The 20,166-nt window shown below is 44.2% G+C and overlaps 1 protein-coding gene across 1 annotated transcript in view; it reads left to right on the top strand.

Annotated features, from left to right (window-relative positions):
* The first annotated feature begins 388 nt into the window (after nt 1-388).
* LOC143958927 (scavenger receptor cysteine-rich domain-containing group B protein-like) overlaps nt 389-20,166 on the top strand; it is a 107,044-nt gene continuing 87,266 nt past the window's right edge. The window contains exon 1 of the mRNA XM_077467912.1: nt 389-555. Within this exon, the coding sequence (XP_077324038.1) occupies nt 405-555 (151 nt within the window). The 5' untranslated portion in view covers nt 389-404. The remainder of the gene's footprint in view (nt 556-20,166) is intronic.

Here is a 20,166-nt window from a genome sequence, read left to right as displayed (position 1 = left end):
TTTTTTTTTTGCTTTGTTACATTCCCCCAGGGTAGTGTCCAGCCCCCATACCACTTGTTTGACTATTTCTTGCCAATTAGCCTAGAAAATGGCCATTACTGATTTCTAAGATGCGTATACAATTATATATCTTTTTCTACAGTCTAATCTAAAGGTCTGCTGTACTGCAAATGACTCCTCATCATTTGTGCTTATGGTGGCTTCTGACGTCTGATGCAGTGTTAGTCAGAAGCAATATAAGCAGAGGGGAATAGTTATATTATGGGTAAGTATATCTATTTTCTACCCAAATATAAATCATAACTTAAGTGCATTTTTCTTTTAATTCTTAAATATAAACTTTTTTTAGGAAATTGTATTTTCTGTTCTCTTCAGGTCTGGGGTTATCTCCCAGAGTGAGGGAGATGTATGATACCTGGTGTTATAGTCTGACAGCAGAAATGAAAGGGAGTCCTTTTTACTTGTGGGAAAATCGACTACTGAGGCCAGTACTTTGGATGCTCACAGTCTATCTTGTTCCATCTGCATCCGTACTACTATTAGCCAACCCATCAGGTGAGAGTTTTCTTTATGTCATTTATCTGTCTGTGATTATTCTGAAATTGTACTGAGATCAAAAGTAGCAGATACACCATATTACCAAAAGTATTGGGACACCTACCTTTACACCACATGAACTGGCATCCCAGTCATAGTCTGTAGGGTTCAATATTCAGTTGGCCCACTCTTTGCAGTTATAACAGCTTCAACTCTTCTAGGAAGGCTGTCCACAAGGTTTAGGAGTGTGTCTATGGGAATAAAAAAATTGGAAAAAAACTGTGCTAATTAATAACCTCATAAGTAAAAAAGTATAAAAAGCAAACCTCCTATGAGTAAAAAAGTGTTAGCAGCAAACCTTTGTAATCAAACAAAATGTAATAAATTCTGATTAAAAATAATGAACAGTCCACAAATGTTGTCTATCTCCACCACCTTATAGTGATCTTAAACATCAATGCCCCCACCAACAGCTGGGAAACTCGCTTACTAGCTCCTGTGGACCCCTCATAACAAGGAGCTGTTTGTACTTATGGCTTTAGCCCAGCCAAGGCCTTTCTCCAGATCCAGTTACTCTCCTACACAGGATCACCCCTTGGCACCGTGTTACATGTAAGGATTTCTCCCAAAAAAAACAAAATGCTCCACATAGTGTAAAATTCTTTTAAAATGTATTAGAATATAAAATATTGCACTTACAACATCAGTTGATTACATGCGCCTTATGTTTAGTGTGTTGGCCAGCACACAAACAAACAGAACCCATCCTTGTAGGACCCACGTGGGATTGGTGACATGAGCACGTCACTTCATCCTACATGCTTCGTCATAGGTTGATGTCTTCCAGGGTCACGGGCGGCAGAGTCACCACACTTTATACATCGCACAGATGGCCAGATCTGTATTACTACATTACATATAACACTCAGATAACCAGGCCTCAATCTGAGCCTTGGTTGGCCATATTTTTATCTTCCTCTGCTGAAACCAAGCCTCATTGTGAAATCCAAAATACAGAGAGGGGATGCCTCTCTGTACTAAATGTCTTAGTTCCAGTGAAGGGAACTCTTAAGGTGTCAGCATACCAAGACATTTTGGACAATTTCATGCAGAACAGAAGGGGTCATCCCCAAACTCTTCCCACAAAGTTTGGATCACCAAATTGTCCAAAATGTCTTGGTATGCTGATACCTTAAGAGTTCCCTTCACTGGAACTAAGGGGCCAGGCCCAAACCCTGTAGAACAATCCCACACCATAATTACCCCTCCAGCCTATGATTTGGACCAGTGCACAAAGCAAGGTCCATAAAGACATGGATGAGCTAGTTTGGGGTAGAGGAACTTGACTGGCCTGCAGTCCTGACCTAAACCCAACAGAACACCTTTGGCAAGAATTAGAGCAGAGACTGTGAGCCAGGCCTTCTTGTTCATATCAGTGCCTGACCTCACAAATGTGCTTCTGGAAGAATGGTCAAACATTCCCATAGACACCCTCCTAAACCTTGTGGACAGCCCTCCCAGAAGAGTTGAAGCTGTTATAGCTGCAAAGGGTGGGCCAACTCAAGATTGAACCCTACGGGCAGAGACTGGGATGCCATTAAAGTTCATGTGTGTAAAGACAAATGTCTCAATACTTTGGTTAATATAGTATATATTCACATTTTTAAAAAATACTTTTAGAAACACTCATGAATTAATGTAAAACCTTTTGTAAAAGTTCATAGATATTAATTATAAAAGTGGATCAAGTCATTTTTTAGTAGTTTTAGGTATACCTATCTGTGTTCCCACTTTCTTATACAATATTCAGCAGAGCAGAAAGTAGGAAATCTCTCATTGAGAACCCATAGTCCACAAATATCACAAGGCTTACCATTCTTTTCATGTCATTTGAACATAAAATAAGTAGGAATCTCCCAAGCACCAACACATAGCAGCCCCCCACTATAAAAAAAAAGAAAAGAAAAACTGCTTTAAAAGTACAGAATCATTGAAAACAGCATTCCAGGTAATTAAAGAGCATATGTTGCATATGTATACACAGCTTTATATAATTTACTAAGCTCAGTAAACATTTAACATTCAAGTAAATCAGGTTCAAAACAGGTTTAAAATTATTTGTTACTGGCAAGCAGCACAACATTATATCTTGCCGTCTAGGATCAATTCAGGAAGAGAGATGGATGTGTAATTTCCATGCGATGACACAGCAAACATAATTGTTTGGCATTCACAGGCACTGGCAAAGATCCATTTTCTTTCTATACTTTCTGATACCGTGTACCACCCAAGCGTACATTTCCTCACAGGCGTTCTTAGGAATATTTCAAGAACTATAAGCATGACATTCTAGAAGTTATTTAAGCATAGTTGAAGTTTTGACAGAGTTTTCTAAATGAAAAATTTAGATTTAACAAAGAGTGCGAGGATAGGGAATCGTTTACTTAGAAGTATGTGTACATTTTGGGTAAACCTACAAAAGCTGGTGCATTACCCATTTTAAGTGCAAGCCAAAAAATCTGAGTGAAACTGCATAATTATAATAGTTAGGTATAAATATGCTAATAAAATAGCCCAACATTTCTATACTGCCAAATAACAAGCCATTAGCAGCGTAAGTTACAGCAGTATAACAGAGGATCTGAACACTCTGCCAAAAATGGAAAATGATGACAAGGAGAAGATGAAAAGACAAATGCTAAAGTCATAAATGGTTTAGAAAAAGCACAGGAACAAGAGCTGCCTAATGCAATCACTAAAAGACCTGTCATAGATTTATTTTGTAAGCAAATTTTTTATAAACAATAGTCTCATCATTTTCTGGATTTGCTGCTAAAGTAATCTTTAGTACAGGGGTTCTTAACCGTTTTTACAATTACAGAACCCCAGTGGATTTTCCAATATGACCCCATATTCCCACCGGCACACAAAATTCCCATCAAAATCATCACCAGAATAAGTAGGAAATTGAAGTACAGTGGATGATAATGTTATTCGCATGTCATCAAACACATCAAGTTGACTTCTCCATTTTGATTTCAGGTGTTGTTATGCTGAAAAAAGTTTTTTATTTTTTTTATTTTTTTTTAGTATTCCGATTTCTAGTTCCATATCTCTTTCATTTAGTTCCTATATCTACAAGTAGTACGAAAGTAGGAATCTTTTCCTTGATATAAAAAAAAAAAATTGCTTCAGTTCCTGAACTTGTAAACCCATTATGGGCCAGGTCTATTGTTACATCTCAGCTATGGATGTGTTGATTACTCAATAATTTTGACAATATGTGTCAGAGTCTAGGATGAGGCCGAAATGCTGAGAGGGCTCCCCTTGCGGCCGAGCGCAGCACAACCCTGAAGTTGGCACAGGGATGTAGTGCCCACAGTGGCACGGGTTGCCGGGTAGCAATAGTAGAGACCAGGTAGCAGATGGACAAGCCTGGATGGGCAACCGTGCTTAGGAGATCCGAGAATAGGCAGCGGAAGTCCAGAGAGTGGTCAAGACAGGCCGAGGTCGGGTTCAGGAAGCAGATCTGGAACGTCAGGTACAAGCCGAGAGTCGGAGCCAGGAAGACAACAGGAACGGGTCAGACAAGCCGGGTCGGTGCACAGAAGATCAGGTAACAGGAAGCACAGGTACAGGTTCTCAGGAGAGCTGACGATAATCCAGCAATGCAGGAGTGTCAGGCGAACGTTTAAATAGGTGAACTGGCCGGGTCACGCCGCGGGCGCGTCGGAGCGATCGTACGCCTACGTCTGGTACGTTGCGTATTCGTGGCATCACCGCGTAAGCCCGCCCGGTTAGACGTCGCGTCGGTCGTACGTCTAAAAACTACTTTGCGTTTGTGTAGGCGCCGACGCGCGTTAACACGAACGTGTCTCACAAAACTGCGGCTATTTCCCTGACAGTGCCCCCCCCCAAGGGGCAGCCTCCGGATGCCCAACCGAGCCCACTTTTCAGGATGTCGGGTGCGGAACCTTCGTAAAAGTTCAGGAGCATGTACGTGATCGGCAGGCTCCCACGAGTTCTCTTCAGCAGGATACCCTTTCCATTTAATTAAAAACTGAATGGTCCTACCTCTTCGACGACAGTCGAGGATGGACTCAACTTCGTATTCGGTTTCTTCACCAACCTGAACCGGAGGCGGAGGCATTTCTTCTCTTCCTGAAAATGGACTAAAGGTAACAGGTTTAAGGAGGGAGACATGAAATATAGGATGGATCTTAAACGAGTCAGGTAAAACAAGTTCAAAGGCTACGGGATTAATCTCTCGTTTGATTTCAAAAGGACCTAGAAATTTAGGTCCCAGTTTCCGGGAAGGACAAGGCAGTCTGAGATTTGCTGCTGAAAGCCACACCTTATCCCCTGTCTTAAAGATGGGGTTGGCTCGCTTCCTTCTGTCATACTGCTTCTTATATTCCTCCTGGGCCCTTCTCATGGTGTTTTGGAGTATTAGATAGTTCGAGTGAATAAATTTTACTCGGTCTTGAACTGCCGGGACGGATGACTCAGGGATGGTGTTAGGCAGGAATGAAGGGTGGAATCCGTAGTTTGCCCAGAAGGGTGACTGGTTGGTGGAGGCGTGCACGGAGTTATTATAGGCGAATTCCGCACAAGGTAGCAAGGAGGCCCAATCGTCCTGGGAGAAGGAGCAGAAGCATCGCAGGTACTGCTCTAGTGTTTGATTAGTTCTTTCGGTTTGTCCGTTACTCTGTGGGTGGTAGGCAGATGATAGACAAATCTTAATTGAAAGCAATTTGCACAGTTCCTTCCAAAATTTAGAGGTGAATTGAACCCCTCTGTCAGATACTATACTATCAGGTACCCCGTGTAACCGGACAACCTCTTTAACAAAAGTTTTTGCTGTATCCAGGGCAGAGGGAGTCCCTTTAAGCGGCAAGAAATGTGCCATCTTGGACAGGCGATCTACGACCACCAAGATGGCCGTAAATCCTTCAGAGGGCGGTAGTTCCACAATAAAATCCATGGAAATTTCTTTCCATGGTTTCTCCGGGACTGGCAGCGGTCTTAATAGACCCCAGGATCTGGTGTTAGGTCCTTTGTTGCGCTGGCAGATGGTGCAGGAATCTACGTATGCCTTACAGTCCGCCTTTAAGGTAGGCCACCATAGGGACCGCCGTACAAGGTCTGTCGTCTTCCGCACTCCAAAATGGCCTGCAAGTGGGTGATCGTGGAGGGTCTTCAGTACTAGTAGCCTGACCTGCTGGGGAACAAAAACCTTGTCCTGGTGCCATAGAAGCCCTCCTTGACTCCTCAGGGTAGAAGCTTCGGTCTCCGTGCACTGTCTAGTAGCCAGTTCAATAGAAGATTTCAGGTCTGGTTGTATTAACAGGAAATTCTGGGAGGATAAAATTGTACTAGGTGGGGCCCCCTCAGGAGTGTCGGGGAACATTCTAGATAAGGCATCCGCTTTGCTGTTTTTAGATCCTGGGCGGTAGGTAATATGGAAATGAAATCTTGAAAAGAACAAGGCCCACCGGGCCTGTCGGGGTCTTAGGCGTCTGGCCGTACGGAGATACTCCAGGTTCTTATGATCTGTGAAAATTAAAATGGGGTGAGCGGCGCCCTCTAGGAGGTACCTCCATTCTTCAAGGGCGGTCTTGATCGCTAGAAGTTCCCGGTCCCCTACATCATAGTTCTTCTCTGGGGGACTCATCTTCCGAGAGAAGAAGGCTACAGGGTGCAGTAAGGCTTTGGGACCTTGGCGTTGGGATAAGATCGCCCCGGTGGCCACCTCCGAGGCATCAACTTCTAGTACGAAGGGTAAGGCGGGATCTGGGTGTCGCAGGATGGGCGCGGAGGTAAATAGGGTCTTGAGTTGATCGAAAGCGGACTGAGCTTCTGGGGACCAGTGAAACTTGGTGTGCTGGCGAGTAGTCATAGTGATGGGAGCTACGATGGTGGAGAAGCCCCGTATGAACCTTCGATAAAAGTTTGCGAAGCCAATAAACCTCTGTACACCCTTCTTGTCAGCAGGAGCGGGCCAGTCCAGAATGGATTTCACCTTCTGCGGGTCCATGGCGATTCCCCCTGTGGAAATAATAAGTCCCAAGAAATGGATAGATTCCTTTTCAAAGTCACACTTTTCGGCTTTGGCATATAACCCATGAGTTCTAAGAATATGTAGTACTTTCTTGACATGTACTCTATGAAGCTCTAGTGAGGGTGAGAAAATCAGGATGTCGTCAAGGTAGGCGACAACAAAGTGGTCAAGGTACTCCCGAAAAATATCATTGATAAAATGTTGAAAGGTTGCCGGGGCGTTACATAACCCAAAGGGCATGACCAGATATTCGAAGTGACCGAATCTTGTTCTGAACGCAGTCTTCCATTCGTCCCCTTCCCGGATACGGACAAGATTATAAGCCCCACGTAGGTCAAGTTTTGTAAAGACACGAGAGGTACGGAATCTTTGAAGGAGTTCAGGGATAAGCGGAAGAGGATACCGGTTTTTGAGGGTAATATTATTTAAGTCCCGATAGTCCACACATGGTCTTAGGGTCTTATCCTTCTTCTCCACAAAGAAGATACCTGCTCCGGCAGGGGATGAAGAGGGACGAATGAATCCCTTGGCCAGGTTTTCGTCAATGTACAGTCGTAGAGCCTCCAGTTCCGTCTCCGAAAGGGGGAATATCCGACCAAAAGGAATGGGGGCCCCAGGTAGTAATTCAATGGGGCAGTCATAGGGGCGGTGCGGAGGTAGGGTATCGGCTCTCCTTTTATCAAAAACGTCTCTGAATTCCTGGTAGACTGTTGGTATGCGAGAAGCCGGACCGGGAGCGGGTTGCACGGTCAAACAGCCGGGCAATTCGTGAGGGGTGGAGTCCAGACAGTGCTGCTGGCAATAGGCCGATGTGAAGGAAACCGCCCTTGTGAGCCAATTGATCTGGGGGTTGTGAGCTTGTAGCCAAGGGATCCCTAGGATAACAGGGAACATCGGGGAGCTCAGAATGTCGAATTTAAGGAATTCTTGGTGACCCGAACCGGTGATTGTCAGGATGGGACTAGTTTCCTGGGTGACAAGACCTGAACTAGGTAAAGAGCCATCGGCCAAACGGACGGTCAGTCTCTGTTCCTTGCGATTCAGTGGGAGAGCCAGACTCCTGGCCAAGGTTAGGTCCAGGAAGCAACTACAGGCTCCGGAGTCAATGATTGCTTGTAGGGGGATCCTGCTGCCCGCCACCATCAACGTAACTGGAAGAGCGATGTGGGCAGAAACTGTCATTGCTACCTGAAGATGGGAAGGAGTGTTTGGAGCTGGCTTACTCGGCCTTGTAGGGCAGTTGCTAATGAAATGTCCTGATCCCCCACAGTAAAAACAGAGATGTGCCTGACGACGGAGGAGTCTCTTTTCAAAGGTTAAAGCGGGACGAGGAATGCCCCTCAGAACGGGGGATACTGCTGGGCAGGCTGGAGGTGGGGCCTGGATGGAGCACGCAGTCTGAGAGCGTTCTAGCTGACGTTCCCGTAAACGCCTGTCAAGCTGGATGGCGAGTTGGATGAGTTCTTCGAGCGTAGTGGGGATCTTTAGTCTGGCCAACTCATCCTTAAGAGCTTCGGACAACCCCATACGATATTGAAATTTGAGGGCCGCCTCATTCCAGCCAGAGTCAGAGCTCCAGGTACGGAACTCCACTGAATAGTCCTCTGCAGGTCGCCCATCCTGGCGAAGAGTATGCAAGGCTGCCTCGGCTGTGGCTGTCCGGAAAGGGTCATCGTACAAGCGGGCCATGGCTTCAAAGAACAGGTCCAGGGTATTCACACAAGGGCTGCATTGTTCCAGCAGGCCATGGGCCCACATCTGGGGATCGTCCCTCAGTAATGAGATGGTGAATCCCACCTTGGTTGTCTCTGAAGCAAAGGTCTGAGGTTGCAGGGAAAAGTAGAGGAAACATGAGTTTCTGAAAGATCTGAATTTTCTCCGGTCCCCGAAGAAGTGTTCTGGAACTGGGACTCGTGGTTCTAGGACCGCTGAAATTGTAGACACCGGAACTTGACCAGAGCAGGTGGGTGGTTCAGGCGGATGTTGCAGGCGCTCCTCCAGCCGGTGATGTTTCTCTCGGAGCTCCTGAATAGCTGGAGCAAGGGCCGTGAGTTCTCGTAGGACGGCCTCCAATGGGGAGTCACCTCTGTCGACCTCTGTCATGGCTGGATTATACTGTCAGAGTCTAGGATGAGGCCGAAATGCTGAGAGGGCTCCCCTTGCGGCCGAGCGCAGCACAACCCTGAAGTTGGCACAGGGATGTAGTGCCCACAGTGGCACGGGTTGCCGGGTAGCAATAGTAGAGACCAGGTAGCAGATGGACAAGCCTGGATGGGCAACCGTGCTTAGGAGATCCGAGAATAGGCAGCGGAAGTCCAGAGAGTGGTCAAGACAGGCCGAGGTCGGGTTCAGGAAGCAGATCTGGAACGTCAGGTACAAGCCGAGAGTCGGAGCCAGGAAGACAACAGGAACGGGTCAGACAAGCCGGGTCGGTGCACAGAAGATCAGGTAACAGGAAGCACAGGTACAGGTTCTCAGGAGAGCTGACGATAATCCAGCAATGCAGGAGTGTCAGGCGAACGTTTAAATAGGTGAACTGGCCGGGTCACGCCGCGGGCGCGTCGGAGCGATCGTACGCCTACGTCTGGTACGTTGCGTATTCGTGGCATCACCGCGTAAGCCCGCCCGGTTAGACGTCGCGTCGGTCGTACGTCTAAAAACTACTTTGCGTTTGTGTAGGCGCCGACGCGCGTTAACACGAACGTGTCTCACAAAACTGCGGCTATTTCCCTGACAATATGTATGCCACAAACACAATACATACAGTGCCTTAAAAAAAGTGTTCATACTCCTTGAAATTTTTCACATTTTGTCATGTTAACAACCAAAAATTTAAATTATTTGAGATTTTATGTGATAGACCAACACAAAGTGGCACATAATTGTGAAATCAAAGGAAAATGAGAAATGGTGTTCAAATTTTTTTACAAATAAATATGTGAAAAGTGTGGCGTGCATTTGTGTTCAGCCCCCCAATAGTCAATACTGTAGAACCACCTTTCACTGCAATTACAGCTGCAAGTCTTTTTGGGGATGTCTCTACCAGCTTTGCACCTCATTTTCCTTCAACTTCATAATTATTTGCCACTTTGTGTTGGTCTATCACATAAAATAAAATACATTTACATTTTTGGTTGTAAGTTGTAACATGAGAAAATGTGTAAAATTTTAAGCGGTATGAATATATGTTCAAGGCACTGTATATAGTTTATGTTTAGGCCAACAAGCCTTTCCTTGGCATTATATATATATATATATATATATATATATATATATATATATATATATATATATTTCCTGCGATATACAAGCAAAAAGATGTAACAAAATAAAATAAAATATTTTATCTAGTTTCACCAATGTTAGGTTTAAAATGACTAGTGTTATTAAGCATAAAATTGCACATTTTATAAATATAATTCTAATTTATAATTACACAAAATTACACTTCTAATACAATCCAATGGAGTTATTTTTAAATTAAAGTGTAAGTAAACCCCCTATCATTTTCAGCCAAGGAAGTTCCCACCTTGGCCTGTTTAGTCTACAACTGCCATGATGCTGCACATGTGATCAGTTAAGACACCAGCCATTGGATGGTTTGACAGTTTGGTTGAGGGAACAACCAATGGGAGTGTTACATTTACGGCACTTGCCGTAAATTAAACTGTTTTATAGATGAGTTTACTTCCATTTAAAAAAAAAAGGTGATTTTTTTAAATATATACAACACTACCTAAACAAACAAACAAAAACAGATATGTAAAATTTGGTTAAATTATTTAAAAAAAAAATAAACAAAAAATCTGCTTAAATAATACTTATTGGAAGAGTGGAAGTTGAAAGTTATTTAGAGTTTATAGGGGTTAACTAAAGGGTAAAAGGAGTAAATAGGAACACATTTTTTTGTTAGTTTTTCTTTTAACTATCATTATGTGCATATCCAAAGACACAGGTTTCATCAGTACATAAAAGAATGGTTTAAATTAATTAAAAAAACTAATATTGTAACTAGGTAGCTATTAACCACTTTCAGACCGGACCATTTTGCTGGTAAATGACCAGAGGTCTTTTTACACTTTGGCACTGCGCTGCTTTAACTGGTAATTGCGCGGTCATGCAATGTTGTACCCAAACAAAATTTGCGTCCTTTTCTTCCCACAAATAGAGCTTTCTTTTGATGGTATTTGATTGCCTCTGCGATTTTTATTTTTTGCGATATAAACGTAAAAAGACCGCAAATTTTGAAAAAAAATGATATTTTCTACTTTTTGTTATTAGAAAAATCCAATAAACTCAATTTTAGTCATACATTTAGGCCAAAATGTATTCAGCCACATGTCTTTGGTAAAAAAAAAGTCAATAATTGTATATTTATTGGTTTGCGCAAAAGTTGTCACATCTACAAACTAAGGTACGTTTTCTGGAATTTACGCAGCTTTTAGTTTACGACTGTCTATCTCATTTCTTGAGGTGCTAAAATGACAGGGCAGTACAAAACCCCCCCAAATGACCCCATTTTGGAAAGTAGACCCCCTAAGGAAATTGATAAGAGGCATGTTGAGCCCATTGAATATTTTATTTTTTTGCCTCAAGCGATTGAATAATGACAAAAAAAAAATTTTTTTTTTTTTTTTACACAAAGTTGTCACTAAATGATATATTGCTCACACATGCTATGGGCGTATGTGAAATGACACCCCAAAATAAATTCTGCTGCTTCTCCTGAGTACGGGGATACCACATATGTGGGACTTTTTGGGAGCCTAGCCGCGTACAGGGCCCCGAAAACCAAGCACCGCCTTCAGGCTTTCTAAGGGCGTAAATTTTTGATTTCACGCCTCACTACCTATTACAGTTTTGAAGGCCATAAAATGCCAAGATGGCACAAAACCCCCACAAATGACCCCATTTTAGAAAGTAGACACCCCAAGCTATTTGCTGAGAGGCATGTTGAGTCCATGGAATATTTTATATTTTGCCACAAGTTGCGGGAAAATTACAAACTTTTTTTTTTTTTTTTTTTTTTTCACAAAGTTGTCACTAAATGATATATTGCTCATGCATGCCATGGGCATATGTGAAATGACACCCCAAAATAAATTCTGCTGCTTCTCCTGAGTACGGGGATACCACATATGTGGGACTTTTTGGGAGCCTAGCCGCGTACGGGGCCCCGAAAACCAAGCACCGCCTTCAGGCTTTCTAAGGGCGTAATTTTTTGAGTTCACTTCTCACTACCTATTACAGTTTTGAAGGCCATAAAATGCCAAGATGGCACAAAACCCCCACAAATGACCCCATTTTAGAAAGTAGACACCCCAAGCTATTTGCTGAGAGGCATGTTGAGTCCATGGAATATTTTATATTTTGCCACAAGTTGCGGGAAAATTACAAACTTTTTTTTTTTTTCACAAAGTTGTCACTAAATGATATATTGCTCACGCATGCCATGGGCATATGTGAAATGACACCCCAAAATAAATTCTGCTGCTTCTCCTGAGTACGGGGATACCACATATGTGGGACTTTTTGGGAGCCTAGCCGCGTACGGGGCCCCAAAAACCAAGCACCGCCTTCAGGCTTTCTAAGGGCGTTACAGTTTTGAAGGCCATAAAATGCCAAGATGGCACAAACCCCCCCCCCCAAATGACCCCATTTTAGAAAGTAGACACCCCTAAATTTAGGGGTACACTAGTGAGACTAGGTAATAAATGGCGGGTGCCCTGAAACTATAAAAAAATAACTAACCAACCAGCGTCACCTGTAACAGTTATATGGTGATCACTGGTGAAAGGGTTAACTAGGGGGCAATCAGGGGGCTTTATGCGGTAGTATATGGGGGTCCCTGGCGCTATAAAAAGCTGCGGCGAACCTAAATACCTACCTGCCCAACTAGCGTCACCTGTGACACTAATACAGCGATCAGAAAAACGATCGCTTATTAGGCTGGGTTCACACTGGAGCGATGCGGGAACGCCACGAATGCGCGGCGGGTTCCCGCATCGCATGCCTCCCGGCGGCAGTTCACACTGCCCTATGCGAACTGCTGGGAGTGTCAGTGAAATGTTAATGACACCCCCAGATCAGTTCGCATATCGCAGTGCGATCTGCAAACTTGGATCGCATGGTGTGAACACCCATGCGATCCGATTCTGCTGCGGACCAAAAAAAGGGTCCCGTGCGAGTTTGCGGCGGGTGCGGCGGGTGCGACACGAATTCAGCCATACTATCTGTATAGCTGAACTCGAATCGCACAGAGATCGGATGTGATTTGCACTGCAGTGCGGTGCGAATCACATCCGTTCTCATAAACCGCTGCAATGTGAACCCAGCCTTAGTGACACTGGCGACGGGGGGTGATCACGGGGTTAAACCTTTATTGGGGGGGTTAGGGGGGTACCTTAGAACTAAAGGGGGCTAACCCTAACTGCCCTAACAGTTATTAGTCACAAATGACACCTGCCGGGTGATCAGGGGGTTAAACCTTTATTAGGTAATAAATGGCGGGTGCCCTGAAACTATAAAAAAATAACTAACCAACCAGCGTCACCTGTAACAGTTATATGGTGATCACTGGTGAAAGGGTTAACTAGGGGGCAATCAGGGGGCTTTATGCGGTAGTATATGGGGGTCCCTAGCGCTATAAAAAGCTGCGGCGAACCTAAATACCTACCTGCCTAACTAGCGTCACCTGTGACACTAATACGGCGATCAGAAAAATGATCGCTTATTAGGCTGGGTTCACACTGGAGCGATGCGGAAACGCCGCGAATCCGCGGCGGGTTCCCGCATCGCATGCCTCCCGGCGGCAGTTCACACTGCCCTATGCGAACTGCTGGGAGTGTCAGTGAAATGTTACTGACACCCCCAGATCAGTTCGCATATCGCAGTGCGATCTGCAAACTCGGATCGCATGGTGTGAACACCCATGCGATCCGATTCTGCTGCGGGCCAAAAAAAGGGTCCCGTGCGAATTTGCGGCGGGTGCGGCGGGTGTGGCGGGTGCGGCGGGTGCGGCGAATGGCTGAACTCGAATCGCACAGAGATCGGATGTGATTTGCACTGCAGTGCGGTGCGAATCACATTCGTTCTCATAAACCGCTGCAATGTGAACCCAGCCTTAGTGACACTGGCGACGGGGGGTGATCACGGGGTTAAACCTTTATTGGGGGGGTTAGGGGGGTACATTAGAACTAAAGGGGGCTAACCCTAACTGCCCTAACAGTTATTACAGTCACAAATGACACCAATGCAAAAAAAAAAAAAAAAAAAAAAAAAATGACATTGGTGTCACTGTGACTGGGGGGCAGGGGTAATTGGGGGGGTGATCGGGGGGTAAAGGGGGGGTGTGAGTGTGCCTGGCATGTTCTACTGTGTGTGGGATGTGTTGGTGCAACTCACTGATCCGCTCTCCTCCGTGTCGGAACGAAAAATACCGACACGGAGGAGAGAATACATCACTTCCTCTCCTGTGTTTACATTACAGGAGAGGAAGTGATGTCACCGGGGATTTCCATTCGTCGGGAGCGATCGCGAGGGGGTGGCCATGAATGAATGGCCGTCCCCTCGTCCGGGATCGCTCCCGAACGAAAACCGACCGCCGCAGGCACCGGGCGGGGGCCCGATCGGGCCCCCGACCCGCGGGAGGCAAAGCACGTACATGTACGTGCTTATGCCTGCCCGTGCCATTCTGCCGACGTACATCGGCGTGAGGCGGTCGGCAAGTGGTTAATGTCTGCAAACACTGGGGGAGATTTACTAAAGCTGTTGCACACAGAATCTGGCGAAGCTGTGCATAGTAACCAATCAGCTTCTAGGTTTTATTGTCAAAGTTTAATTGAACAAGCTAAAGTTAGAAGCTGATTGGTTACTATGCCCAGCTGGTGGAAAATGGGAGAAAATACTGCGCTAAACCTTGGTGCAAACTAATAAATATGTGTACAGCAGCTGACACTCAAACAAACAAAGTTCAAAATAGCGTGTGAAAAATATTTGCAGCGCTCAAACATGTAACCATATGAATGGGAACATGACATAAAATGACTTATATATGATTCACTGTGAATGGTGAAAAATAATCATATGGTGGTGATAAAGCAAACAAAGCACAAAAATGTGAAATAAACAAAGAAGAAAACTCTAACTGTGCTGATATAACACAATAGGTGTAGGACCTAGTCCTAGTCCATATGATGCATACATAAGCAATGAAGAAAGTTCTTATAGCCCAGCTTCCATATGAACTTGGCTGGAGTGTGGTTCTGATGGAACAGTTGGTATGCAAGGTACTTTACATTGTACATTGTATGCTCAAAGTCGATACAAAAGATATAGTAACAGTTGTGGACTTCCTTGCATTGTAAAATAGAAAGTTAAAGGGCATATTTTCCTTAAAAAATAGGTTTATTTTCCCAAAAAGTAGACTAAGCTCCCTCTCCTTATGACAAATTTACTTCAGCTTGTTGATTTCAAATGCACATATTCCCTTGGCTGATGTCTATTACCTGCTCAATGGGTTGTTATTGTGTTCATCGTTTATGGTGTTTCTCTTCCTCTTTGGCCTATGCATGCACTAGCATCTGCCATAGGGATAAATGGGCAATCTCCAGTGTTCTTGGTGGTAGCCCATTTATCAGTGATGCATGAGTGGGACAAAGGTAAAGCAACGTGCAAAAAAACGTATAAACGTTTTCATGACTTTAAAGCCTAGTACACACGGGTCAAATGCTGGGTGGGATTGGCCAGTTCAATAGAAACCCCCTATCAGAATACAACATCAGGGGAGATCACTGTACTAACATTAGATAGTACGTGGCTTCAGGTTTTTTTCGTTCATCCGTGCTGGTTTGAACAAAAAAAAAAGACTAGTGTGTGCTAGGCTTAAGTGTTCAGGCTAAATTCATATGAGACTGGCACATGACTCTTTAACCCTTTACATGGAATTATTATCACCATAAAAGTAATGGGCCCACATGACATTGAAGCATATAGCATTTTCAAAAGAAGATCAGCAGACCCTGTTTCCCTCATGACAGCTTTCCTTTAAAACTGTAGGAAAAATAAGTAAGGTGTAAAACAAATATTTCTTTTTCATTTGATATAGACAAAAAAAAGACATGGAATATATTCCGATTAACAATGTTGATATTTGAAACTAAACCTCTTGTGCACCTATCCAAATGTGACTAGTTTTAAACAAGTATAAGGAGATAAGAAAGTGGATAAAAAATTTCATTTTCTTTCTCACCCTTGGGAGCAACGCGATAACTGATTTCAATTTACGATAAGATCAGAGAGGTAGATGATTTGTCATTGGAGAAGAAGGTTAACGAAATGTCAAACATCAATCGTTGAATACAATCTCCTCTTGAATTCTTTTCTTCCCACTGACAGAAAATAAAGCATTTTCCATTTTTTTCATTTAGTTTTATTCACCGGGAAAATTACTAGACACTTTCTTATGTCCCTGCTTCTCGGCTGTATTTTTAGCAATGTGCCTATTGTGCAACAGTTACCTGTGAATGTATTCCTCCCATCAGTCTCATGTATGTCATAGGCTTACTTTATTTGGAAGCTTACAGTATACCTCTGTCTAACTCCAACTTATTCTCTGTAAATGGGAATTCTAACTTATATCATTTTGCTCTTATGTAAGTAGAAAAATATCCATATTGTTATACCATATATACACAGTACAGTATATATTTTTTTAATTAAATGAAGCTGTAATAACATATAAATTACTTACTTTTCAAGGACTGAATCTTTATTTTTTCATCCATGCCACATCCATGCAACATCCGTGCTCATTTGTGCCACATTCATGCCACATCATTGCTCATCCATGTCACATCCTGTCAGAAAACCACGATTCAGACCGAGACAGAAGTACAATTAAATCACACTTGTTTATTAAATAAAAATAAAAAGGTAAATAGAGTAAGCGTAGTCAAAGCATAGCCAGAGTCCAGTAACCGGTTTGAGTAGTCAGCCAGTCCAGAGTTCAATAACCAGACCGGGTAATCTGCCAGGCCAGAAGTCAGGGATCCAAGTAGAGCAACAGCAAGCAGGATAAGGAGCCAGAAGGGATGTCAGCAATCCAGTCTTTAAACAGAACCGCAGGAGATGGTTTCTAGTGATGTGACCAAGGTGAAGGCAGAGATGAAGTGAGCTGGACAGCTTTAAGTAGGCAGATCAGACGAGCAGGATTAGGAACAGCTGGGTAACTGTGGAGAGAGATGAGAGCTGGCAATTAGCCGACAGCTGAGCAGCCAGCCCAGAGAAGGAAGGGCTAAGCCAGCCCTGACACATCCATGCCACATCAGTGCTCATCTGTGCCACATCAGTGATCATCTGTGCCCATCTGTGCCACATCAGTGCTCATCCATGCCACATCCATGACACATCAGTGTTCAACTGTGCCACATCAGTGATCATCCATGCCCATCTGTGCCACATCAGTGCTCATCCCCGTGCCATATCCATGCCACATCAGTGCTCATCTGTGTAACATCCATGCCACATCAGTACTCATCTGTGCCACATCCATGCCACATCAGTACTCATTTGTGCCACATCCATGCCACATCAGTGCTCATTCATGCCACATCCATACCACATCAGTTTTCATCCATGATTCATCTATTGCAATTCATGCTCATCCATCCCCAACCATGGATCCAAGTAGAGCAACAGCAAGCAGGATAAGGAGCCAGAAGGGATGTCAGCAATCCAGTCTTTAAACAGAACCGCAGGAGATGGTTTCTAGTGATGTGACCAAGGTGAAGGCAGAGATGAAGTGAGCTGGACAGCTTTAAGTAGGCATATCAGACGAGCAGGATTAGGAACAGCTGGGTAACTGTGGAGAGAGATGAGAGCTGGCAATTAGCCGACAGCTGAGCAGCCAGCCCAGAGAAGGAAGGGCTAAGCCAGCCCTGACACATCCATGCCACATCAGTGCTCATCTGTGCCACATCAGTGATCATCTGTGCCCATCTGTGCCACATCAGTGCTCATCCATGCCACATCCATGACACATCAGTGTTCAACTGTGCCACATCAGTGATCATCCATGCCCATCTGTGCCACATCAGTGCTCATCCCCGTGCCATATCCATGCCACATCAGTGCTCATCTGTGTAACATCCATGCCACATCAGTACTCATCTGTGCCACATCCATGCCACATCAGTACTCATTTGTGCCACATCCATGCCACATCAGTGCTCATTCATGCCACATCCATACCACATCAGTTTTCATCCATGATTCATCTATTGCAATTCATGCTCATCCATCCCCAACCATGGATCATCCATTCCCATCCATGTCTCATCCATCCCCATCCATGTCTCGTTCATGCTCATCTATGACTCATACGTGCCACATCAGTGATCATCCGTGCCACATCCATGCCAAATCAGTGCTCATCCATGCCACATCAGTGTTCATACGTGCCACATCAGTGCTCATCTGTGCCACATCAGTGATCATCGGTGCCACATTACTGTTTATCCGTGCCACATCAGTGATCATCCATGTAACATCCATGCCACATCAGTGCTCATCCGTGCCACATCCATTCCACATTAGTGCTCATCCGTGCCACATCTATCCCACATAAGTGCTCATTCATGCCACATGCATGCCACATCAGTGCTCATCCGTGCCACATCCATGCAACATCAGTGCTCATTTGTGCCACATCCATGCCACATCAGTGCTCATCCATGTCCCATCCATGTCACATCCATGCCACATTAGTGCTCATCCATGCCACATCAGTGATCATCTGTGCCACATCAGTGCTCATCCATGCCACATCCATGTCACATCAGTGATCATTCATGCCACATTCCTGCCACATCAGTGCTCATCCATGCCATATCCATGCCACATCAGTGCTCATCTGTGTCGCATCCATGCCATATAAGTTCTCATCTGTGCCACATCCATGCCACATCAGTGCTCACCTGTGCCACATCTGTGCCACTACAGTGCCCATCAGTGCCACTACAGTGCCTCACAAAAGACTAATAGGTAGTCAAATTGAATTTGAAATGTATGCCCTTAGGACACCTGACAGTGCTCCCTGTATGTTGGGCCTCTATATGTGGCCAAGCTGCTGAAAAGTCACACACATATGGTATCACTATACTCGGGAGGAATAGCAGAATGTATTTTGGAGTGTAATTTTTGGTATGTACATGCTATGTGTTAGAAATATCATATAAATGGACAAATTTGTGTAAAATACGGTTTCATTTTCTTTCCACATTTTCCAAAAACGTGTTCAAAAGACTCATTATGCCTCCTAGAATATACACTTTGGTGTTTACTTTCCAAAATGGGGCATTGTTTGGGGTTTCGATTGTCCTGGTGCTCCAGGACTTTCAAAAGTGTAAGCCCTTGTACACACGGTCGGATATTCCGATGCAAAATGTCCGATCGGACTGCATTGTCGGATAATCCGACAGTGTGTGGGGTCCATCGGACTGTTTCCGTCAGAATATCCGACGGACCAAGTTTGAGACCTTGGCTATAAAACTTTCCGATAACATTATCTGATTGGACTTTGTCCGATCATGTGTAGAGAATTCCGATTGAAAAAAGTGCCATGCATGCTCAGATCAAATTCCTAGACCAAAGCTATTGGCTACTAGCCAGAACGTAGTCCCGTCGTAAGGAAATAATGTCATCACGTTCTGAACAATCGGATTTTCCAACAACTGCCTAATTAAAGAGGAAGTAAACTCTCCCTCTCTGATGCTTCTTTTCATTTAGTCCATTGTAATAAGTAATTATCAAACTATAGCCACTGTAATCCAGCGCAAATCGCATATTACTTACTATTTAAAGAAACTTTAAAAAACTTGTTTCCAGGGGTTAGGCAGCGCCATCTTAAGTATTGTTTTCTGAGTCCACAGTGGAGTGTATTTCCACCCTTACATTGAGCACTTCCTGTACTGTTAACCAAGCCTCCTTCTCAATCCAACGTTTCTATGACATCCTATGACATCTATGATATCCAACGCAATAACAGTGGGACAGACACAACACAAAATAGCGGCCTATGCAGATGACCTACTCTTTTCACTGACTAACCCAGTGATGTCCTTACCGAACCTCCTCAAGGCATTTGAAATCTACGGGAAATTATCCAATTTAAAGATAAACTTCTCTAAGACGGAACGATGGGGATAGCGCTGTCACCAAATATCCTCCCAAGGATACAGGCGAACTTTCGGTTTAAGTGGACGACCTCTAACTTGACTTATTTAGGCACCAAGATTCCGCCTGACTTTTCCCGCATATGCGAGAGTAATTTCCCCCTTTTATTAGCAAAGACTAGGTTGTTGCTAGATACATGGCATAAAGGGCTACACTCATGGTTTGGGAGATGTAATCTACTAAAAATGTGTATACTGCCAAAATTTCCTAACTTTTTCCAGGCCCTCCAGATCAAGATACCCCTTACATATTTTAAACAAGTCCAAGCTCTCTTCATCCACTTTGTTTGGGCACATAAAAAACCACGCACTCCTTGCACTCCACTATCTTTGCCA

Source organism: Lithobates pipiens, unplaced genomic scaffold (genome assembly GCF_037356315.1).
Source record: "Lithobates pipiens isolate NorthernLeopardFrog02 unplaced genomic scaffold, aLitPip1_a1.2 Scaffold_65, whole genome shotgun sequence".
In the NCBI taxonomy this organism is placed as follows: domain Eukaryota; kingdom Metazoa; phylum Chordata; class Amphibia; order Anura; family Ranidae; genus Lithobates; species Lithobates pipiens.
Note: the sequence above shows the minus strand (reverse complement) of the source record. Positions and strands in the feature narration are given on the sequence as shown.